This window comes from Cnephaeus nilssonii (genome assembly GCF_951640355.1).
Source record: "Cnephaeus nilssonii genome assembly, chromosome: 20".
In the NCBI taxonomy this organism is placed as follows: domain Eukaryota; kingdom Metazoa; phylum Chordata; class Mammalia; order Chiroptera; family Vespertilionidae; genus Cnephaeus; species Cnephaeus nilssonii.
The window spans coordinates 48240527-48260956 of NC_137091.1; the positions used below are offsets into that span (position 1 = coordinate 48240527).

Genomic DNA, 20430 nt, shown 5'->3' on the forward strand with positions numbered 1-20430 from the left:
ATTGGCTAAAAGCAATTAAATATTTACATAGGTTAAACCTAATACTTTAGTCTGACTTACTCTAAATTAGAGGTTTTTTAAATAGGTCATATCTTTAAAGTAAATAAATATTTATAAAACTGTAATGCATTACTATATTCATAAAAATACTGGAAAATAATCAAAATAAAGAGAAAGTTGTGATGGGATTAAGTAAACTGATAATAGTTATTATCTTATAACTGTTTTAAATATTGTTGATTTTAAAATTGTTTTGCTTCCCAAATATGAGGAAAACTTAACAGGAGATATTCTTCATTGATATCAACATCCCATTAAATGGGTTATATGGACTACTAAAGTAAAAAAAATTCATTTAAAAATGCATTCCCAGAACACAAAGACTTCAAAGACCACAACTTACAACTAGAAAGTTTTATCCATTGAAAAATACATAAATTAAAATGTTTCCCTCTATGTTGGATGGGACCTTATCTCATCAGGTGCCTAACCATGAATGGATATCTGGGTCTGTCTCTGACACCCCCATCCATCTGCTTCCCTAACTCAAGCTGTCTCTCCATTCAGATGGGGGGACAGGGAGGGGCTGAGAGAGCAGGCTGCCCTCCTACAATCCCCTCCTCACTGAGGGTTTAAGGATCCAGGAGAGTCAGGGGCAGAAAGTTTCTGGTTTCAAACCCAGTCTGCCCGCCTTTGGAATTCTCTGTAACTTCCCTGTGAGAATGTGTTACCGGCTGTGAAGATCCTGGAAAGACACCTCCTGGGACATGTGCAGCTGAAGGGCAGGCCCGCCAGTAGCTCTCAGCACCGCCTCTGGGATCTGGAAACTTCTGTGTGAATTCCAGATGCCTCCTCCCCTCTTTATGCTTTGCCACAGCTGCCATTTACTCGCTAGCACCCCAATAAAAGACCAGCCCCTCTATCTGGGGAGCCTTGTGCCATCAGAGGGCACCTGGCCCTTTCCTCCCTTTAAAGGAGTAAAATACCCGCCCTCTCTCTGCTCCTGTCTCTTCTCTCCCTGGTGAATCCTGTCACAGCCGCGTCACCAGCCAAACCCCAACAATGACGGGGGAACTCCCCCAGGAGGGGCTGTCCCTGTGGGAGGAGGTGAGGGACCCAGGGCTGCCCCCTCGCTCCTGCCCCGCCCTCCCTCCCTCTGTCCCCGCACAGGCCCCGCCCCCACCGCGGAGTCGCTCAGCTCAGGCGCTGGCCCCGCCCATCCCGCAGGGAGGCGCATGCGCAGTTCCTGGCAGACGCGGAAGCGGCTGTGGAGGGGAAGGTGGCGGTTCCCTGAGGAGGTGTCTGTGCTTTAAAGCCGCTGCTCTCCGCCCCCTCCCCGCAGGGAAGGCTGAGGGCGCTGCGGGCGCTGAAGTCCGTGGTGAGGTCCCCGCCCCGGAGCCCCTCACAGCGGTGAGTCCGGTCCCGGGCGGCTGCGCAGTGGAGGCGCCGCGTTCCTTTGGGGGAAACTGAGGCCCGGCCCGCGGTCTCTCCGCCTGTGGCTGTGGGCCCCGCCTGCCGCGTGGTTTTCCTGCCGAAAACCATCCCCGGGGCCGCCGGTCCCCCCGCGGGGCTGGAAGTCTGGGTCAGGGGTTCCCGCCCTTTGCGCCCCTCCCCCGCCCGGCGCTTTCCGCCCACAGAGCCCGGATGGCTCCCGGCCTGGGGGTCTGCACCCCGCCTTCCTAGGCCCCCCCATTAATAAGGGGTCTGAGTGCCAGGGGAGCACAGTGTCCATGGGGAGGGGCTCAGGGGGAAGAACGCGGTGTCCCCAGAAGAGGTGACCTGCCCGCAGGGAGGGCTTTGTGGGGGCGGTGACTGCGGGGGGCGGGGAACCGGGCTGGGGGGTCAGGAGGGGGAGGGAGAGAGACAGACACGTGGGAGGAGGAAGGGTGGTGAGGGGTCCACAGAGGGGCCATAGGGGTGTGGGAGGACTGGACGGCGATGGTGGGAGGGAGGGGGTAAGTCCCTCTTGTCCATTCTCTGAAACTCTTGAAGGATGGACTGGATTGAACTGGATCTTGGTTCCCAGAGCCCATCTATTCATGCTGAAGTCGTTTGATCAGCATATTTCAGTAGCTAACTTTCCCCAAGGGCTTTAGCAAATTCTCTCTCTAATTTCCTGGGAAAGGAGGAAACAAATCTGCCTGGGAAACCTGCACGTGTACAAGTTCCTGCTTCACCCCCTCCCACTCCCCAGAGGTCTCAGGTGAGCTGGGTCTGATGTCTGTGCCCAGCGCTACTGAGAGCAGCTCTGGGGGAGCCTCACAGGCCCCAGGAGGGAACTAGTTAAAGATGCCAGGACATGGGCCCCAGGGCAGGCTTTTTCAGGGGAGGTAATGGTGTTGTGTTGGGTTTGGGGACACAGTCGAGCAGCCCATGTTCTCACTGCTCTAGGAGTCTGTGGAAGTCTTTGGAAGGACAGACACATGAAGACAGAATAAAACCCCTCACAGTGTGGTCTCCATGTGGGAGCTCATTGTTCCTGACTCTCCTGTGACCATGGACACGAAGGTGTGGCTTTTCCCCATTTCCAGGTCCTTCTGACGGTGAGTGTGAGGTGAGCTAACAGGCTGTGCAGACGCTTTTGAAGACAAATTCTGTGACTCCTCAACATACTGTCACCTGAGGAAACAGCCCAGACCCCATCAGGACCAGGACCACATGGCAGCTTCTCAGGTAAAAGATGTGTCCTATGGCAGGGGCTGTATTTGCTTTTCCTTGAACATCTGTTGATATATTTCTCTTTTCCCTTCCCACGCCTGTGTCCCCTCTGCTGTTCCTGTTACAGTCTGTCCTGTTAGCCACAGCTGGCTGACTCACTGCTGCTTCTCCCTCTGCTCCATCACCCCTCAATCCCCCTTTCTGTCCCTGCACTCCCTCCCCCAATTCCTTTTTTCTTTTCTGGGAAGTATATTTTATTTACATTTTAAAAATCTGTAACTAATCTCTCTCTTCCTCCTTTCCACCCCCAGAGACTGAGGAAGGGAAATAACAGGCACCTCAGACACCTACTCCCCACATACAAATAGGCACCCCATGACTCACACCCACAAATGAAAGAGAAAGAGGTCTGAACCTCCCTCTGAGAGATCCCTGAGGTCTGGGGGAGGGGGAGGGGCCTGAGGGGTGAAGGGTGGGTCTCTTTAGAGAAGAAAGGGACAGAGAGGGCAAGTCAGTGTGCAGGGGTTGGAACGTAGTCCAAGGCTCACTGCATCCTCTTCCTTCATACCCTCCTGCCTCTGCTGGTGAGGGGTCTCCCTTCTGCCCCTCAACACGAGACACAAAGCAGAGGCTGCAGCCACTAGCGGTCAGCTCTCTGGACACAAAATACTTTTGCTTTGTGATCTCCTGATGCGGTCACCACCAGGGAGGCATGTTTGCTGAGGGCAAAGTCCAGGATCTCAGCCGTGTGGCCCCGGTAGTCAAGTCAGCAGGCAGCCAGTCTGAGCGTCCCAGAGGCGCACGATGCCTGACTGGTGCTGACGCTGGTGCCTGAGGGTCTGCGTAGACAGGTCATAGATGGCCAAGGTCCCATCCAGGTCGCCAACAGCTGCCAGGGACGTCGCACTGCAGGAGCCCAAGGGTTCCACTGAGTTGGACTCGCTCTCCTCCCCTTCTCCCAGGTTGGGCTGGGAGGCCACAGACTGAGGCCTGAAAACACCCACCATCTTGCCGGTGGTGGCACTGACCAACTTGGCCTGGCAATCCACAGAGCCAGTTAGGATCAAGCTGCCATCCTGGTTGGTGGGGACCCAGGTCAGAGGGCCCTGGTAACCTTCAGTCCCTTTTAGTGCATGGATAGGGTTTCCGTGCTTCAGGTCCCAAATCCTGATGGTGCCATCTGCATAGCCGACCACAGCTCTCTATCCCTCAGGGAGGACTCGGCCACAGGTGGCTGGGCAGTTGGGACCCTGGAAGGTCTTGCAGTCACCATTGGGGACCTTCCGCATCCATGTGTTGCCATCAGCAGTGCCCGCCAGTAGGATAAGTGCCCGAGGGTGCCACTCCATCCACTCCAGGTCTCCTGCTTCAAAGGACCAGACCTCCTCCTTGGTGTCCACCTGCCACACTTTCAAGAGGCCACTCATGCCCCCTGTAGCCACTAGGGTAGAGTCATGGCTGAAACCCGCACACGTCACAGAGTCCTTATGGCCTGCACACTGAGCCTCCACACGAAGGCTTTGTCATCTTCACCCCCTGTCACCGCCAATGTGTTGGCCTTGGGGTCCAGGCTCACACAAAACACAGATGCTGCGTGCAGTGCAAAGGTGACCTCGCTGTCGTCTGGGCCCTCCATGCTGCCAACCACCCCTTCCTGGGGTTCCAAAACCCAGCCCTCTTGTTGCCCTCTTCCTCTTCCTCAAAGTCCACATCTTCCATCTCCTGGGCTAGATCATCCGGGTCCGGCGGACCGGGATCCAGTTCTACCACCTCGATAATCTCTTCATCACCATGGAAGCTTAGGGTCTTCAGTGGGGGTGGTGGTGTCAGTAGAAGCCCCGCTTTCCGGTTCTGATTCCATGCTGCGTAAGGAGCCGATCCCCCTGCCCCAATTCTCCTCTGAACCAGTGTATCTGAAGTGCCTACCCCTTTGTTGCCTTCACTTGGGTTCACCAGGAACCCTCTTCCTCTCAGCTCCCCTTCATGTCTCTGGGCTCCTTCCTCTCCATATTTCTCTACTTCTGATGTTCTTGCCTTTCCATGTTGTTTTTCTTTCCTTTTTTCTTTCCTTTTTTCTTAGGATAGTCAGTATCACCAGTTTTTATATTTCCCTCTCTCTCCTTTTAAAAATATATCTTATTGATTTCAGAATGGAAAGAACAGGGAGAAAGAGGTAGAAACATCAGTGAGCAGAGAGAATAATTGATCAGCTGCCTCCTGCACACCGCCACTGGGGCTGGAGTCTAAAACCTGGCATGTGCCCTGACCAGGAATGGAAACCTGCCCTCCTGGTTGATAGGTCAATGCTCTACCTCTGAGCCACACAGGCCGGTCTGTATATTTCTCTCCTTTGTCCCACAGCCTTCTCTGCCTTCATTTTGTGCAGCCTCCCCAATGTGAGGAAGCATTACCACCTTGAATTAATGACTTTCAACTTCTCCGAACATCCCTTTTGTGACAGATCCACCTGGGAAGGCAGGCATGTCTAACATCCCTATTGGGATGGGGACAGGGGCTCTTGTGTCTTGAAGAAGGGAAATGTCGGTTTTAGGTTCAAGTGGCTGCAGCATCAGCTCTTGATCAAGGGTGAGAAAATGCACATTTGACTGCTAGAGTAGCTCAGAAATTTCTGAAAGAAAAGAGACTCGCTCACTAGATGAGTACTAAAGAGTTGCTAGGTAAATATTCTGTTAGCTTACAGAACATGAGAGGGACGCGTGGATTGACAATTGCAAAGTTAATGTTTACTTGTGATCATTTCCACATAATTATTTCTTTATTGAGGTTTTCATTTGCCAGGAATGTCAGCAGTGGTGACCTGACCTGAGTGTGTGCCTCAGTCAGGTGATACCCATTGTTCAGCCCACCTGATGTTCACGTGGCAGAGGCGCTCCCCTCACTGTAGAGTTAAAGTCTCTCTCAGGAACAAGGGTGTAGTAGGGAGTTAATGAAAGTTGTGCAAAGACCTTCACTTCACTTCTGGAAATGTCCCTCTTGTTAGTTTCTGTTTGCTTATGAAAAAGAACGACTTATTTCCTACAGATGGTTGGCTTTTTCATGGGAGCTTTACATAATCAGCCCTTGATTCTTTTTTAAAAAATATATATTTTATTGATTTTTTACAGAGAGGAAGGGAGAAGGATAGAGAGTTAGAAACATTGATGAGAGAGAAACATCAATCAGCTGCCTCCTGCACACCCTCTACTGGGGATGTGCCCACAACCAAGGTATATGCCCTTGAACGGAATCGAACCCGAGACCCTTCAGTCCGCAGGCCAATGTTCTATCCACTGAGCTAAACCGGGTAGGGCCAGCCCTTGAATCTTTAAATTTTCATTATATTCTATACTCCCATCATGGAGAAAACCTATATGATCACATTTTGTATTTTCTAGAAAATTTCCAAGAATGATGTTATTAATGTATGTTCAAATTCGTTAAATTTCTATGTCATAGCTCTCTACTAATGATACATAAAAATTTAGAAAGAAATGTACTAGTAAGAAAAATTAGTTTCCCCAGGCCAGTGTGGATCAGTGGTGGAGGGTTTGATTGCTGGTCCAGGGTAAGTACCTCCTGGGAACCTGCGGTAGACAGCCAATCCATGTGTCTCCGTGTCTCTTTCACACCTCTCTCTCCATTTCTCTCTCTCTCCCTCCCTTCCTCCCTCCCTTCCTTTCTCCCTTTGTGCCTCTACCTCCCTGCCTTCCGCTCTTGAAAAGTCTATGTAAAAAGTCAATCCAGGTGAGGATTTACAACCACAAAAAGGAAACAGTAGGTTTAACTTGTTTTCTATCCTTATGTTTCTCTGCTTCTTGTGTTTATAAAACACAAAGGGGAATATACACAAATAGATTCATGAGATTTAGAAAATCACTAAACCATCTTGATTTCATAGTTGTAAAATGTGTGTCTCTGCTTAAACTGTTCACATTATTTCAGCTATTTTTTCCAAGTATATTTTTATGGATTTCAGAGAGGAAGGGAGAGGTAGAGAGAGACAGATACATCATTAATGAGAGCGAATCATTGATCGGCTGCCTCTTGCACACCCCACACTGGGGATTGAGCCCACAACCTGGTCGTGTGCCCAAACCAGGAATTGAATCAGTGACCTCTTGATGCGTGGGCCAGTGCTCAACCACTGAGCCACACCAGGTGGACCAGGCAAAAGAATCTTGTTCTAAGATTACTCATAGTAACTTTCCAACTAGGATTGTGGTTACTATGTGTCCTATTCCATGGGAACTGGATTCCATTAGCAAACCCTTTTTTTTTTTTATAATTTATTTTATTGATTTTTTACAGAGAGGAAGGGAGAGGGATAGAGAGCTAGAAACATCGATGAGAGAGAAACATCGACCAGCTGCCTCCTGCACACCCCCTACCGGGGATGTGCCCGCAACCAATGTACATGCCCTTGACCGGAATCGAACCTGGGACCTTTCAGTCCGCAGGCCGACGCTCTATCCACTGAGCCAAACCGGTTTCGGCCATTAGCAAACCCTTTTAATTCAAAGTTCTGTATGAATTTTTCCTGGTGTTTTCTTTATCTGTGTGTTCAGAAGTGTGGCACCTGATGCGGAAACATTGGCATCACAAGTAAAACGTGAGCTTGTGACACATGTGGAAACACAGGCCCCATCTCAGAACCTGGATCAGAATCTGTATGTTCACAGAAATTCATTTTGTTATGGTCTGCTTTACACATGAGACGAAGTCCATATACTTCCAATGCAGCATGACATTGCCAGCTGAGAAATATATACCACTGACTCTGAACAAGGCAAATGCAGCACTCAGAAGTCCATATGCCTGTTTCCATGCCTTAATTTTATTTAATGTATTTATTTTTTAAAATATATTTTTATTGATTTCAGAGAGAAAGGGAGCGAGAGAGAGAGAGAGAAACATCAATGATGAGAGAGAATCATTGATCGACTGCCTCCTTCACAACCCCTACTGGAGTTCCAGCCCGCAAACCAGGCATGTATCCTTGACCAGAATCGAACCCGTGACTCCTCAGTCTGCAGTCCGCCACTCTGTCCACTGAGCCAAACCAGCTAGGGCCACTCCTTCGTTTTAAAGTTTATTTTCCTGTAAAGTAAAATCTGTACTGTGGATCTGTGGACATGTGTCATCCTCATGTGTCAGAAAACACATCAGAGAATGTTACTAGGGCAAAGTGATCTTATTGGGTGATTCAGGATACTCCCCTAGGTCTAAATCTCTTCTCCTAACACTGTTTTCATGTTGGGTGACATCATGAACTCCTCTGGTGACCTCTTGGTAACTGTGTCTTTTCTTTCAGGGACCGTTGACCTTCAGGGATGTGGCCATTGATTTCTCTCAGGAGGAGTGGGAATGCCTGGACCCAGCTCAGCGGAAATTGTACCTGGATGTGATGTCGGAGAACTACAGCAACCTGGTCTCTGTGGGTGAGGATGACTTCCTTCCCGAGTTCCTCCTCCACCCGCAGGGTTTTCTTTCCTTTATTATTTTAACATCTCTCAGGGCCTTCTGCTTTCTATGGTAGATTCTTGCTCTCAAGGAGCAAATTGGGCCCTAGCTGGTTGGGCTCAGTGGAGAGAGCACCGGTCTGCAGACTGAAAGGTCCCAGGTTTGATTGTGGTCAAGGGCCAATGCCCGGGTTGCGGACTCCCTCCCCAGTATGGTGTGTGCAGGAGGCAACCAACTAATCAATGATTCTCATCATTGATTTTTCTCTCTCTCCCTCTCCCTTCTTGTCTGAAAGTAATGAAAAGACACATTTTTAAAAAGAGGAACAAATTGGGGGTAGAAAAGAAAGTCTTTGTGATGTATGTGAATTAGGAACTCAGTGTTTGCACATTTTACATGTTGTCTACACTAAGGTACTATCAGAAAATAATATTTTAGAAAGCCATTTTCTAGAATATTCTAATATTCTACCATGTCTTCTGGACAACCTGGATTGGCATTGGGAAATGCTCTATCAAAATTCACATTCCATTTACTTTTATTTTTATTTTTAAAATACATTTTTATTGATTTTTTTACAGAGAGGAAGGGAGAGGTATAGAGAGTTAGAAACATTAATGAGAGAAACATGGATCAGCTGCCTCCTGCACACCCCCTACTGGGGATGTGCTCACATCCAAGTACATGCCCTTTATTGGAATCAAACCTGGGACCCTTCAGTCCGCAGGCCGTCTTTCTATCCACTAAGCCAAACCAATCAGGGCTATTTTTATATATTTTAAGATTTTATTGAATTCAGAAAGGAAGGGAGAATTAGAGAGAGATAGAAACTTCAGCTGGGCATTAGTTGATATTTTTATATGTGCCCTGACCAGAGATCAAACCTACACCTTTGTTATATCTGTACAATCATCTAAGCAAGTGGGCTACCTGGGCAGGCAGATTGGATTCTTTCACTGACTTCTATGTATCTAGGCTTCTATCATGTTTTTTCATTCCTTGCTGTATTATTTCTATATAGTAGTGAGTAATACTTTATTGTTTGTACTTCAGTGTATCCATTCACTTGTTGACAGACCTCTTCATTGCTTCCAATTTTTGTAAATTATGAATAAACAGCCCTCTTGTAGGCTTTTGTGTAGATAAAAGGCTTAACTTTCTTTTTTTAAAAAAAAAATATTTTATTAATTTTTTACAGAGAGGAAGGGAGAGGGAGAGAGAGTTAGAAACATCGATGAGAGAGAGACATCGATCAGCTGCCTCCTGCATGCCCCCTACTGGGGATGTGCCCGCAACCAAGGTACATGCCCTTGACCAGGATCGAACCTGGGACCTTTCAGTCCAAAGGCCGATGCTCTATCCACTGAGCCAAACTGGTTAGGGCAAAAGGCTTAACTTTCTGCTTTAAGAGTAAGGAGCCCAATTACTGAGTGTATATTTAGTTTTATAAAAACCACCAGAGCATCTCCCCAAGGGGCTATAGCATTTGGCTTTTCAACAGCAGTGATTGGGAGTTCCATTTGCTCCACATCACAAAGGCATTTCGTGGGGTCAGTGTTCTGGATTCTGACCTGTTCAATGGCGATTTAGTGATTCTTGCCTGTGCTGTTTGTTACTTCTCATTGTTATAATGTGCATTTCCTTAATGACATATGACATGCAAGATCTTGTTACACTGATTTTCTATGAGTACACTAGAGGCCCGGTGCACAAATTTGTGCACGGGTGGGATCCGGCTGGCCTACCCTGATCGGGGTCGCAAGGGGGCAATTGGGGTCGGGGCCGGCCAGGGGGAGGGGCTGTGGGCAGTTGGCCAGCCGGCCCTGCCCCTGATAGTAGTGTTGGGGGCCGATTGGGGGCGGGGCTGGGCCAGCCTGGGCTGGCCTGGGCGGGGGGCAATCGGGGCCCAGATCAGGCCGGTTGGCTGCCGCAGTGCGTGTCATAGCCACCGGTCATTCTGGTCGTTCTGGTCGCTGGGCTTTTATATATATATAGATATTTTGTAGTGCTGTGTGTTAAGGTGTTTGGCCCTTTTCAGGTTGTTTTGTCAATGTTGAGTTTGAAGACTTCTTTGTCTGTTTTGCATAATTGTCCTGTGCATGTTGACTTTTTTATTTTTTTTTATTATTTTTTATTTTTTTTTTTTGTTTTTTTGTTTTTTTCCTCTTGACTTTTTTATTAATATATCTATCCTGGAGGCCTGGGGCACGAAATGCTTACTGGATAGGGTCTCTAGGCCTGGCCTCCTGGCCTCCTCCTTCCCTTGCTCTCTGAGAGTCCCGCCACCTTTTCTCGTTGCCCCCTGATGGTTAGTGCACGTCATAGCGAGCAATCCATCTCCCCGTCTTCAGGTTGAACTCCTGAAGAGACAATATAAAGATTTTTTTATTGATTTCAGAGAAAAGGTGAGAGGGAGTGAGACATAGAAACATCAATGATCAGAGAGTATCATTCATCAGCTTCCATGTGTCCCGACTTGGTATCGAACCATAACATCTTGGTTCATAGGTCGACGCTCAGCTGCTGAGCTGTGGTAGCTGGGCTGTGTGCAATTTTACATATATATTTTCTCAGTCAGTGGCTTCTAGTTTGTTTTTTCTGTCGAGGATGCTGTTTTTGTTGTTGTTTTTTCTTTAATGTTTGATTTGATACATTGTGAATTTCCATTTTAATACAATGGATTGAAATACAAACCTGGTTATTTATTTGCCTTTCAAAAATGTGAAATGAGCCGAAACCGGTTTGGCTCAATGGATAGAGCATCGGTCTGCGGACTGAAGGGTCCCGGGTTCGATTCTGCTCAAGGGCATGTACATTGGCTGCAGGCACATCCATGATGAGAGAAAATCATTGATTGGCTCCCCCATACTGGGGAATGAGCCTACAACACAGGCATATGCCCTGTCCAGTAATCAATCTGTGACCTCCTGGTTCATAGATAGGCTCTTAACCTCTGAGCCACACCACTCAGATTATTCCTTTTATTTTCTAAAGTTCCACAGGAGAAATCAAAGTGATACGTGTTTCTCTAATGGAACACCACAAATAGAACATGCACAAATGCATTTCCGTCATCTCTCTCTCCAGAGAAGAAACGGGGTTTGGGAGTGTTTTTATAATATTGCTGTTTTGTGCCAGGGGGTTTGAGAAGGTATCATTGGCAAATGCAAGCAACTCTTTCTCCCCCTTGGATGTGAGTTTTCCTCATTGTACCTATCTTGAGCTTTTGTTGAATTCTTCACTTCCTCATGGAGTACTTCAAAATGTCATTTGGTCAATACCTGCTGGTAAATTCAAAGTGCACTCACCTCATTGTCAAAACTGAGAATTTATTTTCTTTCAGCTATGTCATCTACTGATAACCAGGCCTTTATGCCAAACCCCGGAATAGAAGTTTTATTCCCTGAAATAATACTGGTAAGATATAAAAGGTGTCACTTTGATAATGTACACTTAATAAAAGCCGTGGGATTTGAGGAAGAGTGTGATGAGAAGGGAGGATATTAATATAAACAGAACTAATCTGGGACAGTTATCATAATAAATTTCTTTTTACCTAAAGATGTCAGGTGTATTATGCATTTGTGAAACCTCCCAATTTAAAGTCAGTTACATTGGCAGATCAGTGTGATTGTGCACCTGAAGGCTAAAAACAAGTTTATACTGTTATGCATTCTTGGAAAGGAAATCTGGAAAAACTAGGAATGCGCATACATAGTCTGTGGTGTAAATAATCATTTGAATTGTTTAAAATGTAGGGTGGGATTAAACTGTGGTCAATCATTTCTAAAATATATAGATTTATAATGTATCTATAAAATTAAAATGTGCTCAATTTGGCAATTTTTATGATTTTTTAAATTAAAAATATATTTTTATTGATTTCAGAGAGTAAGGGAAAGAAAGAGGGAGAGGAAAACATCAATGATGAGAGAGAATCATTCATTGGCTGCCTCTTGCATGCCTCCCATTGGGGATTGATCCTGCAGCCGGGCCATGTGTTCTTATGGGGAATCAAACCATGATCATCATCTTCATATGTTGAAGCTCAACAACTGAGCCATGTAGGCAGGCCAATTTGGTGATCTTTTATTTATTCATTTTTATTATTGTTATTATGAAATATGTTTTTATTGATTTCAGAGAGGAAGGGAGAGGGAGAGGAAGACACATCAATTATGAGAGATAATCATTGATAGGCTGCCTCCTGCATGTCCCCTACTGGGGATCAAGCCCACAACCCAGGCTTGTGTCCTTCACTGGAATCGAACCCAGGGACCCTTCAGTCCACAACCTGGCACTCTATGCACGGAGCCAAACCACCTAGGACAATTTGGTAGTCTTTTAAAAAAGATTTAATTCATTCTTCCTCTGATAATTAATGTTTTGTATTTATTTATTTTCTACAATTTTATTTTATTTTTTAAAATATATTTTATTGATTTTTTTACAGAGAGGAAGGGAGAGGGATAGAGAGTTAGAAACATCGATGAGAGAGAAACATCGATCAGCCGCCTCCTGCACACTCCCCACTGGGGATGTGCCCGCAACCAAGGCACATGCCCTTGACTGGAATCGAACCTGGGACCCTTCAGTCCGCAGACCCACGCTCTATCCACTGAGCCAAACTGGTTAGGGATCTTGTCTACAATTTTAATAAATTAGGAAAGCTTTTTCTATAAAACCCTCTTGGTTTAATGAGTATCACAAAATGGTTCTTATGGAACAAATGTACATGTTTAATGAAATTATAACGGTCACTAAAGATCTTTCTGTCTCCTATTATCAACAGAGTACACATAATGGAGGTAGCAGTTATCAATGGATTGAACATTTGAAAAACTTTAAGCAAGAGTCACATCTTAATCATCGGACAAGTGAACTTGCAAAGGACTATTATAAAAGTGGAAAAGTGTTTGACCCAATGTCCAGTCACAGTATACATCAGGTTATTCCTATTGTGGAGAAGACACACAAAGGAAGTCAATGTTTCAAGTCTTTTCAGCAGTCTTCAAATTGCAATGAACAAGAGAATATTCATACTGGGGAGGAGGCTTACAAATGGAATCCGTGTGGGAGAGTCTGCAGTCAAATAATCAATCAAAATAGACACAAAAAAATCCATAGTGGAGAAAAACCTTATATATGTAAAGATTCTGGTAAGACATCTATTTGGCCTTTAGGTTGCACTCTAAATCAGATAATTCATCCTGGAGAGAAGCCTTACAAATGTAAAGAATGTGGCAAAGCCTTTAAATGTCATTCATCTCTTGTTGTACATAAGCGAATAATTCATACTATTGCAGAACTTAACCAACTCAGGGAAAATGGACAAGGCTTTAGTCAGTCCTCAAGACATACTCAACATCATAGAAATCATAGGGAAGTAAAGTGTTATAAGTGTTCAGAATGTGGCAAAGTCTTTAACAGACCCATATCCCTTAGTGTTCATCAGAGAATTCATACTGGAAAGATGCCTCATGAATGTAGAGAATGTGGCCAACCTTTTATAAGTTCCTCAGCTCTTACTAAGCATCAGAGAGTTCATACTGGAGAAAAGTCTTATAAATGTAGAGAATGTGGCAAAGCCTATAGATGGTCCTCACAACTTAATATGCATAAAAAACTTCATTCTGGAGAGAGGCCACATGAATGAAGAGAATGTGGCACATCCATTGGCAGCTCCTCAAACCTTATTGTACATCAGAGAGGTCATACCGGAGAGGAGCCTTATAAATGTAAAAATGTAACAAAGCCTTTAATCAGTGTTCCTGCCTTATTGTACAGCAGAGTTCATACTTGAGAGAAGTATTACAGATATGTGTAGCCTCATAAGTCCTTGACTTACAGTGAGAACTTTCTTAACATCACAGAATTCTGGCTGGGAACAAGCCTAATGAATGTGAAAAATGTAGTGAAGCCTTTAAAAGCCATTCATGTATTACTGTACATGAGAGACTTCATGCTGAAGGGGAAACCTTTCAAATGTAGAGCCATGTGCAAGATCCTGTACCTATAGCTCAAAATTTACTGGATGTCAGAGACTTTTGTAGTAGAGGAAAGCCTTACACTGTAGAAAATGCTAGAAAGCCTGGCTGGCTTGCCTCAGTGGTTTAGCTTGGATGTATGAACCAGGAGGCCAGGGTGCAATTCCTGGTCAGGGCACAGGCCTCAGTTGGCTCAATTCCAGTTGTGGGTCTTGCAGGAGCCAGCCGATCAGTGACTCCCTCTCATCACTGTGCTATAAAAGTGACATCTAAACCTCTTCCTCACCCACATCAGCCCTTGAGGTCCCTATAACTTCTCCAGTAGTTTGGAATTTTACTAATGCTGTAACTGACATCAGAATTCGACAAATATATTGCTTTATATTCATGAAGTAGGTAGCCCACCATTGAATTTTTATTTTGGATTCTAAAGTTTTGAATTATTAATTTTTGAAATATAATAAATTGGCTTCTATGTACTTTATAACTGGAATGATTTTTCTTGTCCTGATTTTCATTGGAATCCTGAAGAATTTCTCAGTGTTACCTCATTAACTTTTTTCTTGGGGTACAATCAACCGGTGTAAAACCGATTTTATTCTCAATTACTTGAATGTAGCTGAATGTTGGTCATTCTTTCTAGAGCAGTGGTTCTCAACCTTTCTAATGCCGCGACCCTTTAATATAGTTCCTCATGTTGTGGTGACCCCCAACCATAAAATTATTTTCGTTGCTACTTCATAACTGTAATTTTGCTACTGTTATGAATCGTAATGTAAATATCTGTGTTTTCCGATGGTCTTGGGTGACCCTGCTAGCAGTTCTCAATCTGTGGCCCACAGGTTGAGAACTGCTGCTGTAGAGCGGTGAAATGTTCTCCGTTTCTTTCTCAGACCCGCTGTATCTTTTCAGGCTCCATATACATCTTCAGTACCGCAGTCTGTGTGTTGCTCGAACAGTTTCTCATTGTGTCTTTCTAGCAGCCACTACAGGGCATTCATCGTGTACTGCCATTCTGTTCACACTCTGTGTCACGCACAACAGACATTGTTATTCAAGATGCTTCAATACAAGGAGATCATTGAACATGCACTTCCCTCATCTCTCTCTCTCCAGCGAAGAAACTGGGAATTGGGAGTGTTTTTATAATATTGCCATTGTGTGACAGTGGGTTTGAGCAGGTATCATTGGCCAATGTAAGCAACTCTTTGTCACTCTTTGATGGGAATTTTCCTCATGGTACCTATTTTGAGCTTTCCTTGAATCCTTCATTGGCTCTTGGAGTACTCAAAACTGTCATTTGGCCTATAGTGGATGGTAACTTCAACATGCACTCACCTGATTGTCAAAACTGAAAATGACCAGGTCTTTATGCCAAATACCAGAATACCAGATTTATTCTCTGAAATGATACTGGTAAGATACAAAACGTGTTGCTTTGATAATGTACACTTAATGAAAGTCTTGGTATTTGAGGAAGAATGTGATGAGAACAAAGGTTATTAATGTAAACAGAACTAATCTGGAGCAGTTATCATACAATTGTTGTTACCTAAAGAGGTCAAGTGTATTATGCATTCGTGAAACCTTCTACTTTAAAGTCAGTTCCATTGGCAGATCATTGTGTTTCGGCACATGAAGGTTGAAAACTTTTAATATTATGCATTCTTGGAAAGGAAATCTGGATATAGTAGGAATTCACATAGTCTGTAGTGTAAATAATGATTTGCATTTTGTAAAATGTAGGGTGGCATTAAAGTTTCATGCAATAATTTCTAAAGTGTAGAGATTTGCAATATACCTATAAAATTTAAATGGGCTAAATTGGGCAATCATTTTTTGTTTATTTTTTGGGGGGGAGGAGTTGCAACAGGTCAGCTTTTATTAACTGTTAGAAAAGAGCTAGTTGAGTCAAAAAGACCAAAGCCCATGCTCATCATCAGACTCCTCAGATTCTTCTTTCTTTGCCTCCACTGTCTTCTCCTCAGCTGGGGCAGCAGCGGTGGAGGGGCAGGACCTCCTGCTGGGGCAGCACTCGCTGCAGGGGCAGGTCCACCAGTCCCTACACTGCAGGCGAGACTCCCAATGTTGACATTGGCCGGCGCCTTTGCAAACAAGCCTGGCCAGAAAGGTTCAGCATACACACCAGCTGCTTTACTGAGGGCGTTGATCTTACCCTCCGTCACTGTCACTTCATCGTCCTGCAGGAGAAGGGCCGAGTAGATGCAGGCGAGCTCCGAGACTCAGGCCACGGTGACGGTGAGTGCTGGGCGAGTGCTGCCGGGAGCGGTGCTAGATGCCAGATGAAGTGAGGGCCTCACCCCAACTGGCCTTAGCTGCCTTGGAAGAACCCAGCACCTTCCTGCAGCTGGGAAAAGAGTGGGGCAATCATTATAATTATCACTTTCTTTTTTCTTTTTTTAAAATATATTTTATTGATTTTTTACAGAGAGGAAGGGAGAGGGATAGAGAGTTAGAAACATCGATGAGAGAGAAACACTGATTCAGCTGCCTCCTGTACACTCCCTACTGGGGGTGTGCCCATAACTAAGGTACGTGCCCTTGACCAGAATCGAACCTGGGACCCTTCAGTCCGCAGGCTGATGCTCTATCCACCGAACCAAACCGGTTAGGGTTATTATTATCACTTTCAAATATTTTTATTGAATTCAGAGAGGACCTCACTGTGTACACTTTCCCATGGAATATTGGATACATTGTAAGGCACACTGTCTTCTTAGAGAACTGGAGGCCCAGTGCACGTGCACAGGTAGGGTCTTTAGGCCTGGCTCCTGATCTACCTCCCCACCTCCTTCCCTGGCCACCCACGCACCACCTCCCCTGTTAGCCTGCCATGTTCCATGCCACCCCCTGGTGGTCAGCGCACATAGTGAGTGATTGAACCCCCGAGGGAGCAGTTTGCATATTTGCCTTTTATTATATAGGACAACACTATTGAGAAAACCTTTTGAAATACTTAACTACCTTTGTAAATGATATCATCAAAGTTACTTCATTTTCTGTGCCAGTGTGTTCAGCTGAAAACTTTTCAATGGCATGTGAGTTTGCAACATTTAGGGGACAGGAACTACACTCAGGTCAGTGTTGTCTGTGTAATAGGTTTTCATTAATTAAGAGGAGTATTGCCACACCAGTGACATTGTTGTACCCAAGGTGCAGGATTGCCATGAACTATGCATGTGGGAGAGGACACTTCCCAGGCTACACTGCTGGCTGAACTCAGAAAAATTAATTGTTCCTTTCATTTCCTGTTTCCTGTTTCTCTCTGGTTTTTCACTTTGTCTCCTAAGCTGCCATTCCTTTTGCAGTGCTATGACCACAGCATGTGAAGCTTCCTGTCCCACATCAGCCTTTCAAGCCCCTGTAACTTCCACTCAGTAGTTTGGAATTTATAATGCAATGACTGACATCAGAATTTGGGGAATATTTTGCTTTATTTTCATGAAGTAGGTAGCCTACTGTTTGGGTTCTCATGCTGACACCTATGGTTTTTAATATGAATATGAAGTTTTGGAATACCACAAATTGGCATCTGTGTACTTTGTAATTGGAATGATCCTGATTTTCATTGTAAACCTTAATAATTTCTCAGTGTTATCCTTTTAACTTCTTTATTGGGATGGAATTAACCCATGTTATACCAGTTTTATTCTCACTGGCTTTTATATATATACTAGTGTTCCCATTGCAGGAAAAATCCTGCAATAGGGTTTCCTGCTGCACTCTACCCCGCCCCGCCTGCTCTCCTCCCTTCTCCCCCGCCCCACCTTCTCCGCCAGCCCGCCCGCTCTCCTCCCTTCTCCCCCGGCCCCGCCTCCGCTCCTCCCTTCTCCCCTGGCCCTGCCTGCTCTCCTTCCTTCTCCCCCAGCCCCGCCTCCGCTCCTCCCTTCTCCTCCACCCGGCTTGCTTGCTTCTCCACAGCTTTGCTCCCTTCTGCAGCTCTTGGCTTCTTTCTATGCTGTCTTGATATGCAAATTAGCTGTCATCTTTGTTGGGGTGATTTGCATACTCATCCTGATTGGCTGGTGGGCGTGGCTTGGCTGGTGGGCGTGGCTTGGGCGAAGCGAAGGTGCGGTCAATTTGCATATTTGTCTATTATTAGGTAGGATTTTTTTCCCATTGATTTCAGAGGGGAGGGGAGAGGGAGAGAGATGGAAACATCAATGATGAGAGAGAATCTATTCTCACTTTCTTGAATGTAGCCTCATGTTGGTCATTCTTTCTAGAGCAGTGATGGGCAACCTTTTGAGCTTGGTGTTTCAAACTTCGCCAAAAAACTGAGCATAACTCGGGTAGTGTGTCCCTTTGAGGAAAAAACATTATTTCGCGATATTTATAGTTTAAATAACATAAATGTTTCATCCTCGGCATGCGGCTGCCTCAGCGGCCACGTGTCATCAGAAATGGCACTGACACGCATGTCAGAGGTTCGCCATCACTGTTCTAGAGGAACCCCAGAACCATGGCAGTTTTTCAGTTGAGACCTTTTATTACTTTGGATGCAAAGTTATTTTGTATACTCACGACATGAGCAGAAATGTATCCATTGGCATTATTTGTTCCTGCAGTGTTTGCCAAGCCATCACTGTAAGTTCCAGGGACAGCAGGATAGCAGAGATTAAAATGAAAGCTGCGCATTTATTCTCCAGTGTCCAGTGCTGAATTTGTACGAGGGGGTAAACATCAGTTCCTATGCATGTGGTCACCCAAAGGACTGACAACATCATTACAGAAGCAAGATGTTCAATATTCTTTCTGACATACCCATGGGGCATTCATATGTATATGTATCTCCTCATATTTTGAACTGGGACTCATGTGGACCAGGGGCTTTATGAACTTGTTCTGTTACAGGACATACTGTGGGTTCCAGATCATTCAAAGAATTCAATCCCATGGAGACAATAGTTCCATTTTCTGGTCCTGTAGTGAGGAATATTAAGGAGGTGTATTGATATAAAATACACGTAAGATCTTTTTTTTTCATTTGGCCATTAGGAAAATAGATGGAGCAGACACTGTCCCTTGGGTTAGAGGGCATTCTGTGTTCATTTTTGTCCAGAATGCATATTCTTCCACTTTGGGTGAAAAGCTCTAAATCAGAGATTTTAACATTTTTTTCTCCTCATGGCACACATGAACTACTGACTGAAATTCAGTGGTTCAGCAAAATACATATTTTGCCAATCTGCAAAAACTGATTTTGATGGATGCACATCATACACCTATTACTGAGTGGGCTGTTCTCACTTTTTGGACAATCTATCTGTAATGTAGACTGTACTATTGACTAAACACCCAGGTGTTGGCTGTTTTAAAAATTCTTGCAGCACACCAGTTTTCCTGTGTGACACTTTGGTGATAATCTCTGCGGTAAACATATAAATCCATCTTGTGTCAGATTGTAAATAGGTTATGGCTGTTCAGGTGTTTGGCCAGTAGGAGGCAATAACATGTACATTAAGATGCCCTGAGCTGTCTGGCAGCAAACAATCATCCTATTCAGGTTTGGTGGAAATGCCTGTCAGCCATTCCAACAGGTGATTACGTATGTGACTCAGGCCTTGAGTCCCCAAATTCCATCAACCTTTTGATGAAACTCTTGCAATTATGAAATGCTGGAACTGGCTTCCGGCATTTAACCTTTCTCTTTTTTTGTCTTGGTATCATATCTCAAACTACTGTAAAACCCGAGGTCATGAAGATTTAACCCTATGTTTTTATCTAAGTGTTCTTACATTTAGCTCACACGTGGCGTCTTTGTTTTCGCTAAATTATAATCATTTTTATTTCAGTCACCCTCCCAATGAGAGTCCCCAGCTCAACACCAAGGTTTTTTGTGAGAAGGGCGTGCAGTGAACAACAAATACTTATTGTTCAAAAATCACACTCATGATACATTCCAACACTAATTAAATCATTTTAAACCCTCATTTTACCTCAGTTCTATCTCTGAACTTCCCATTTTGTTACCAGTTAGTAATAGTTTTGAGTCAGAAACACCCTAATTCTATTCTGGAATCTCAAATGCACTTATAAAATGAGGCAAAGGGTGTTTCTCCTGTCAGTGTATTTTTTTCCACCATAGCTTCCTGTGCATTTTTGCATATTAATACATCAGTGCACTTGTAGTCTCTTATTTCCTGGTTTGTGTAGAGCTTCCAGGGCATCCATCCAGATGGGGCTCCTAAGCAATCCTTACTGACCAAGCTGGCTGATAGTCCAGAGCCTACTTGCAGGCTCTAGTCCATGTGTGAATAGTCACTCCTCAACGTGATCACCTCACCAAAGCCTGTGGCCGGGT

At 44.9% G+C, this 20430-nt stretch overlaps 1 protein-coding gene and 2 pseudogenes across 4 annotated transcripts; 1 reads left to right on the forward strand and 2 right to left on the reverse strand.

Annotated features, from left to right (window-relative positions):
• Positions 1–1273: 1273 nt before the first annotated feature.
• On the forward strand, positions 1274–15616 carry LOC307092398 (uncharacterized protein). 2 transcript variants are annotated; one of them, XM_079759715.1, is made up of 5 exons: positions 1274–1410; positions 2532–2673; positions 7970–8096; positions 11462–11535; positions 12911–15616. In XM_079759715.1, exons 2-5 carry the CDS (start codon positions 2659–2661, stop codon positions 13772–13774), a joined length of 1080 nt encoding a protein of 359 aa, XP_079615841.1. In that variant the 5' UTR covers positions 1274–1410; positions 2532–2658; the 3' UTR covers positions 13775–15616. The 2 variants fall into 2 exon arrangements, with proteins under 2 accessions (XP_079615841.1, XP_079615842.1); XM_079759716.1 differs by lacking the exon at positions 1274–1410 and having other exon boundaries at positions 2419–2673.
• Positions 3221–5094, reverse strand: LOC307092673 (angio-associated migratory cell protein-like; annotated as a pseudogene). Its single transcript has one exon. The product of its transcript is annotated as an angio-associated migratory cell protein-like (transcript).
• Positions 15617–15979: 363 nt separating the features above from the next.
• LOC307116143 (large ribosomal subunit protein P1-like) lies at positions 15980–18894 on the reverse strand (annotated as a pseudogene). Its single transcript has 2 exons — positions 18891–18894; positions 15980–16347 (listed from the first exon to the last, which is right to left on the reverse strand). The product of its transcript is annotated as a large ribosomal subunit protein P1-like (transcript).
• Between the last annotated feature and the right edge of the window lie 1536 nt (positions 18895–20430).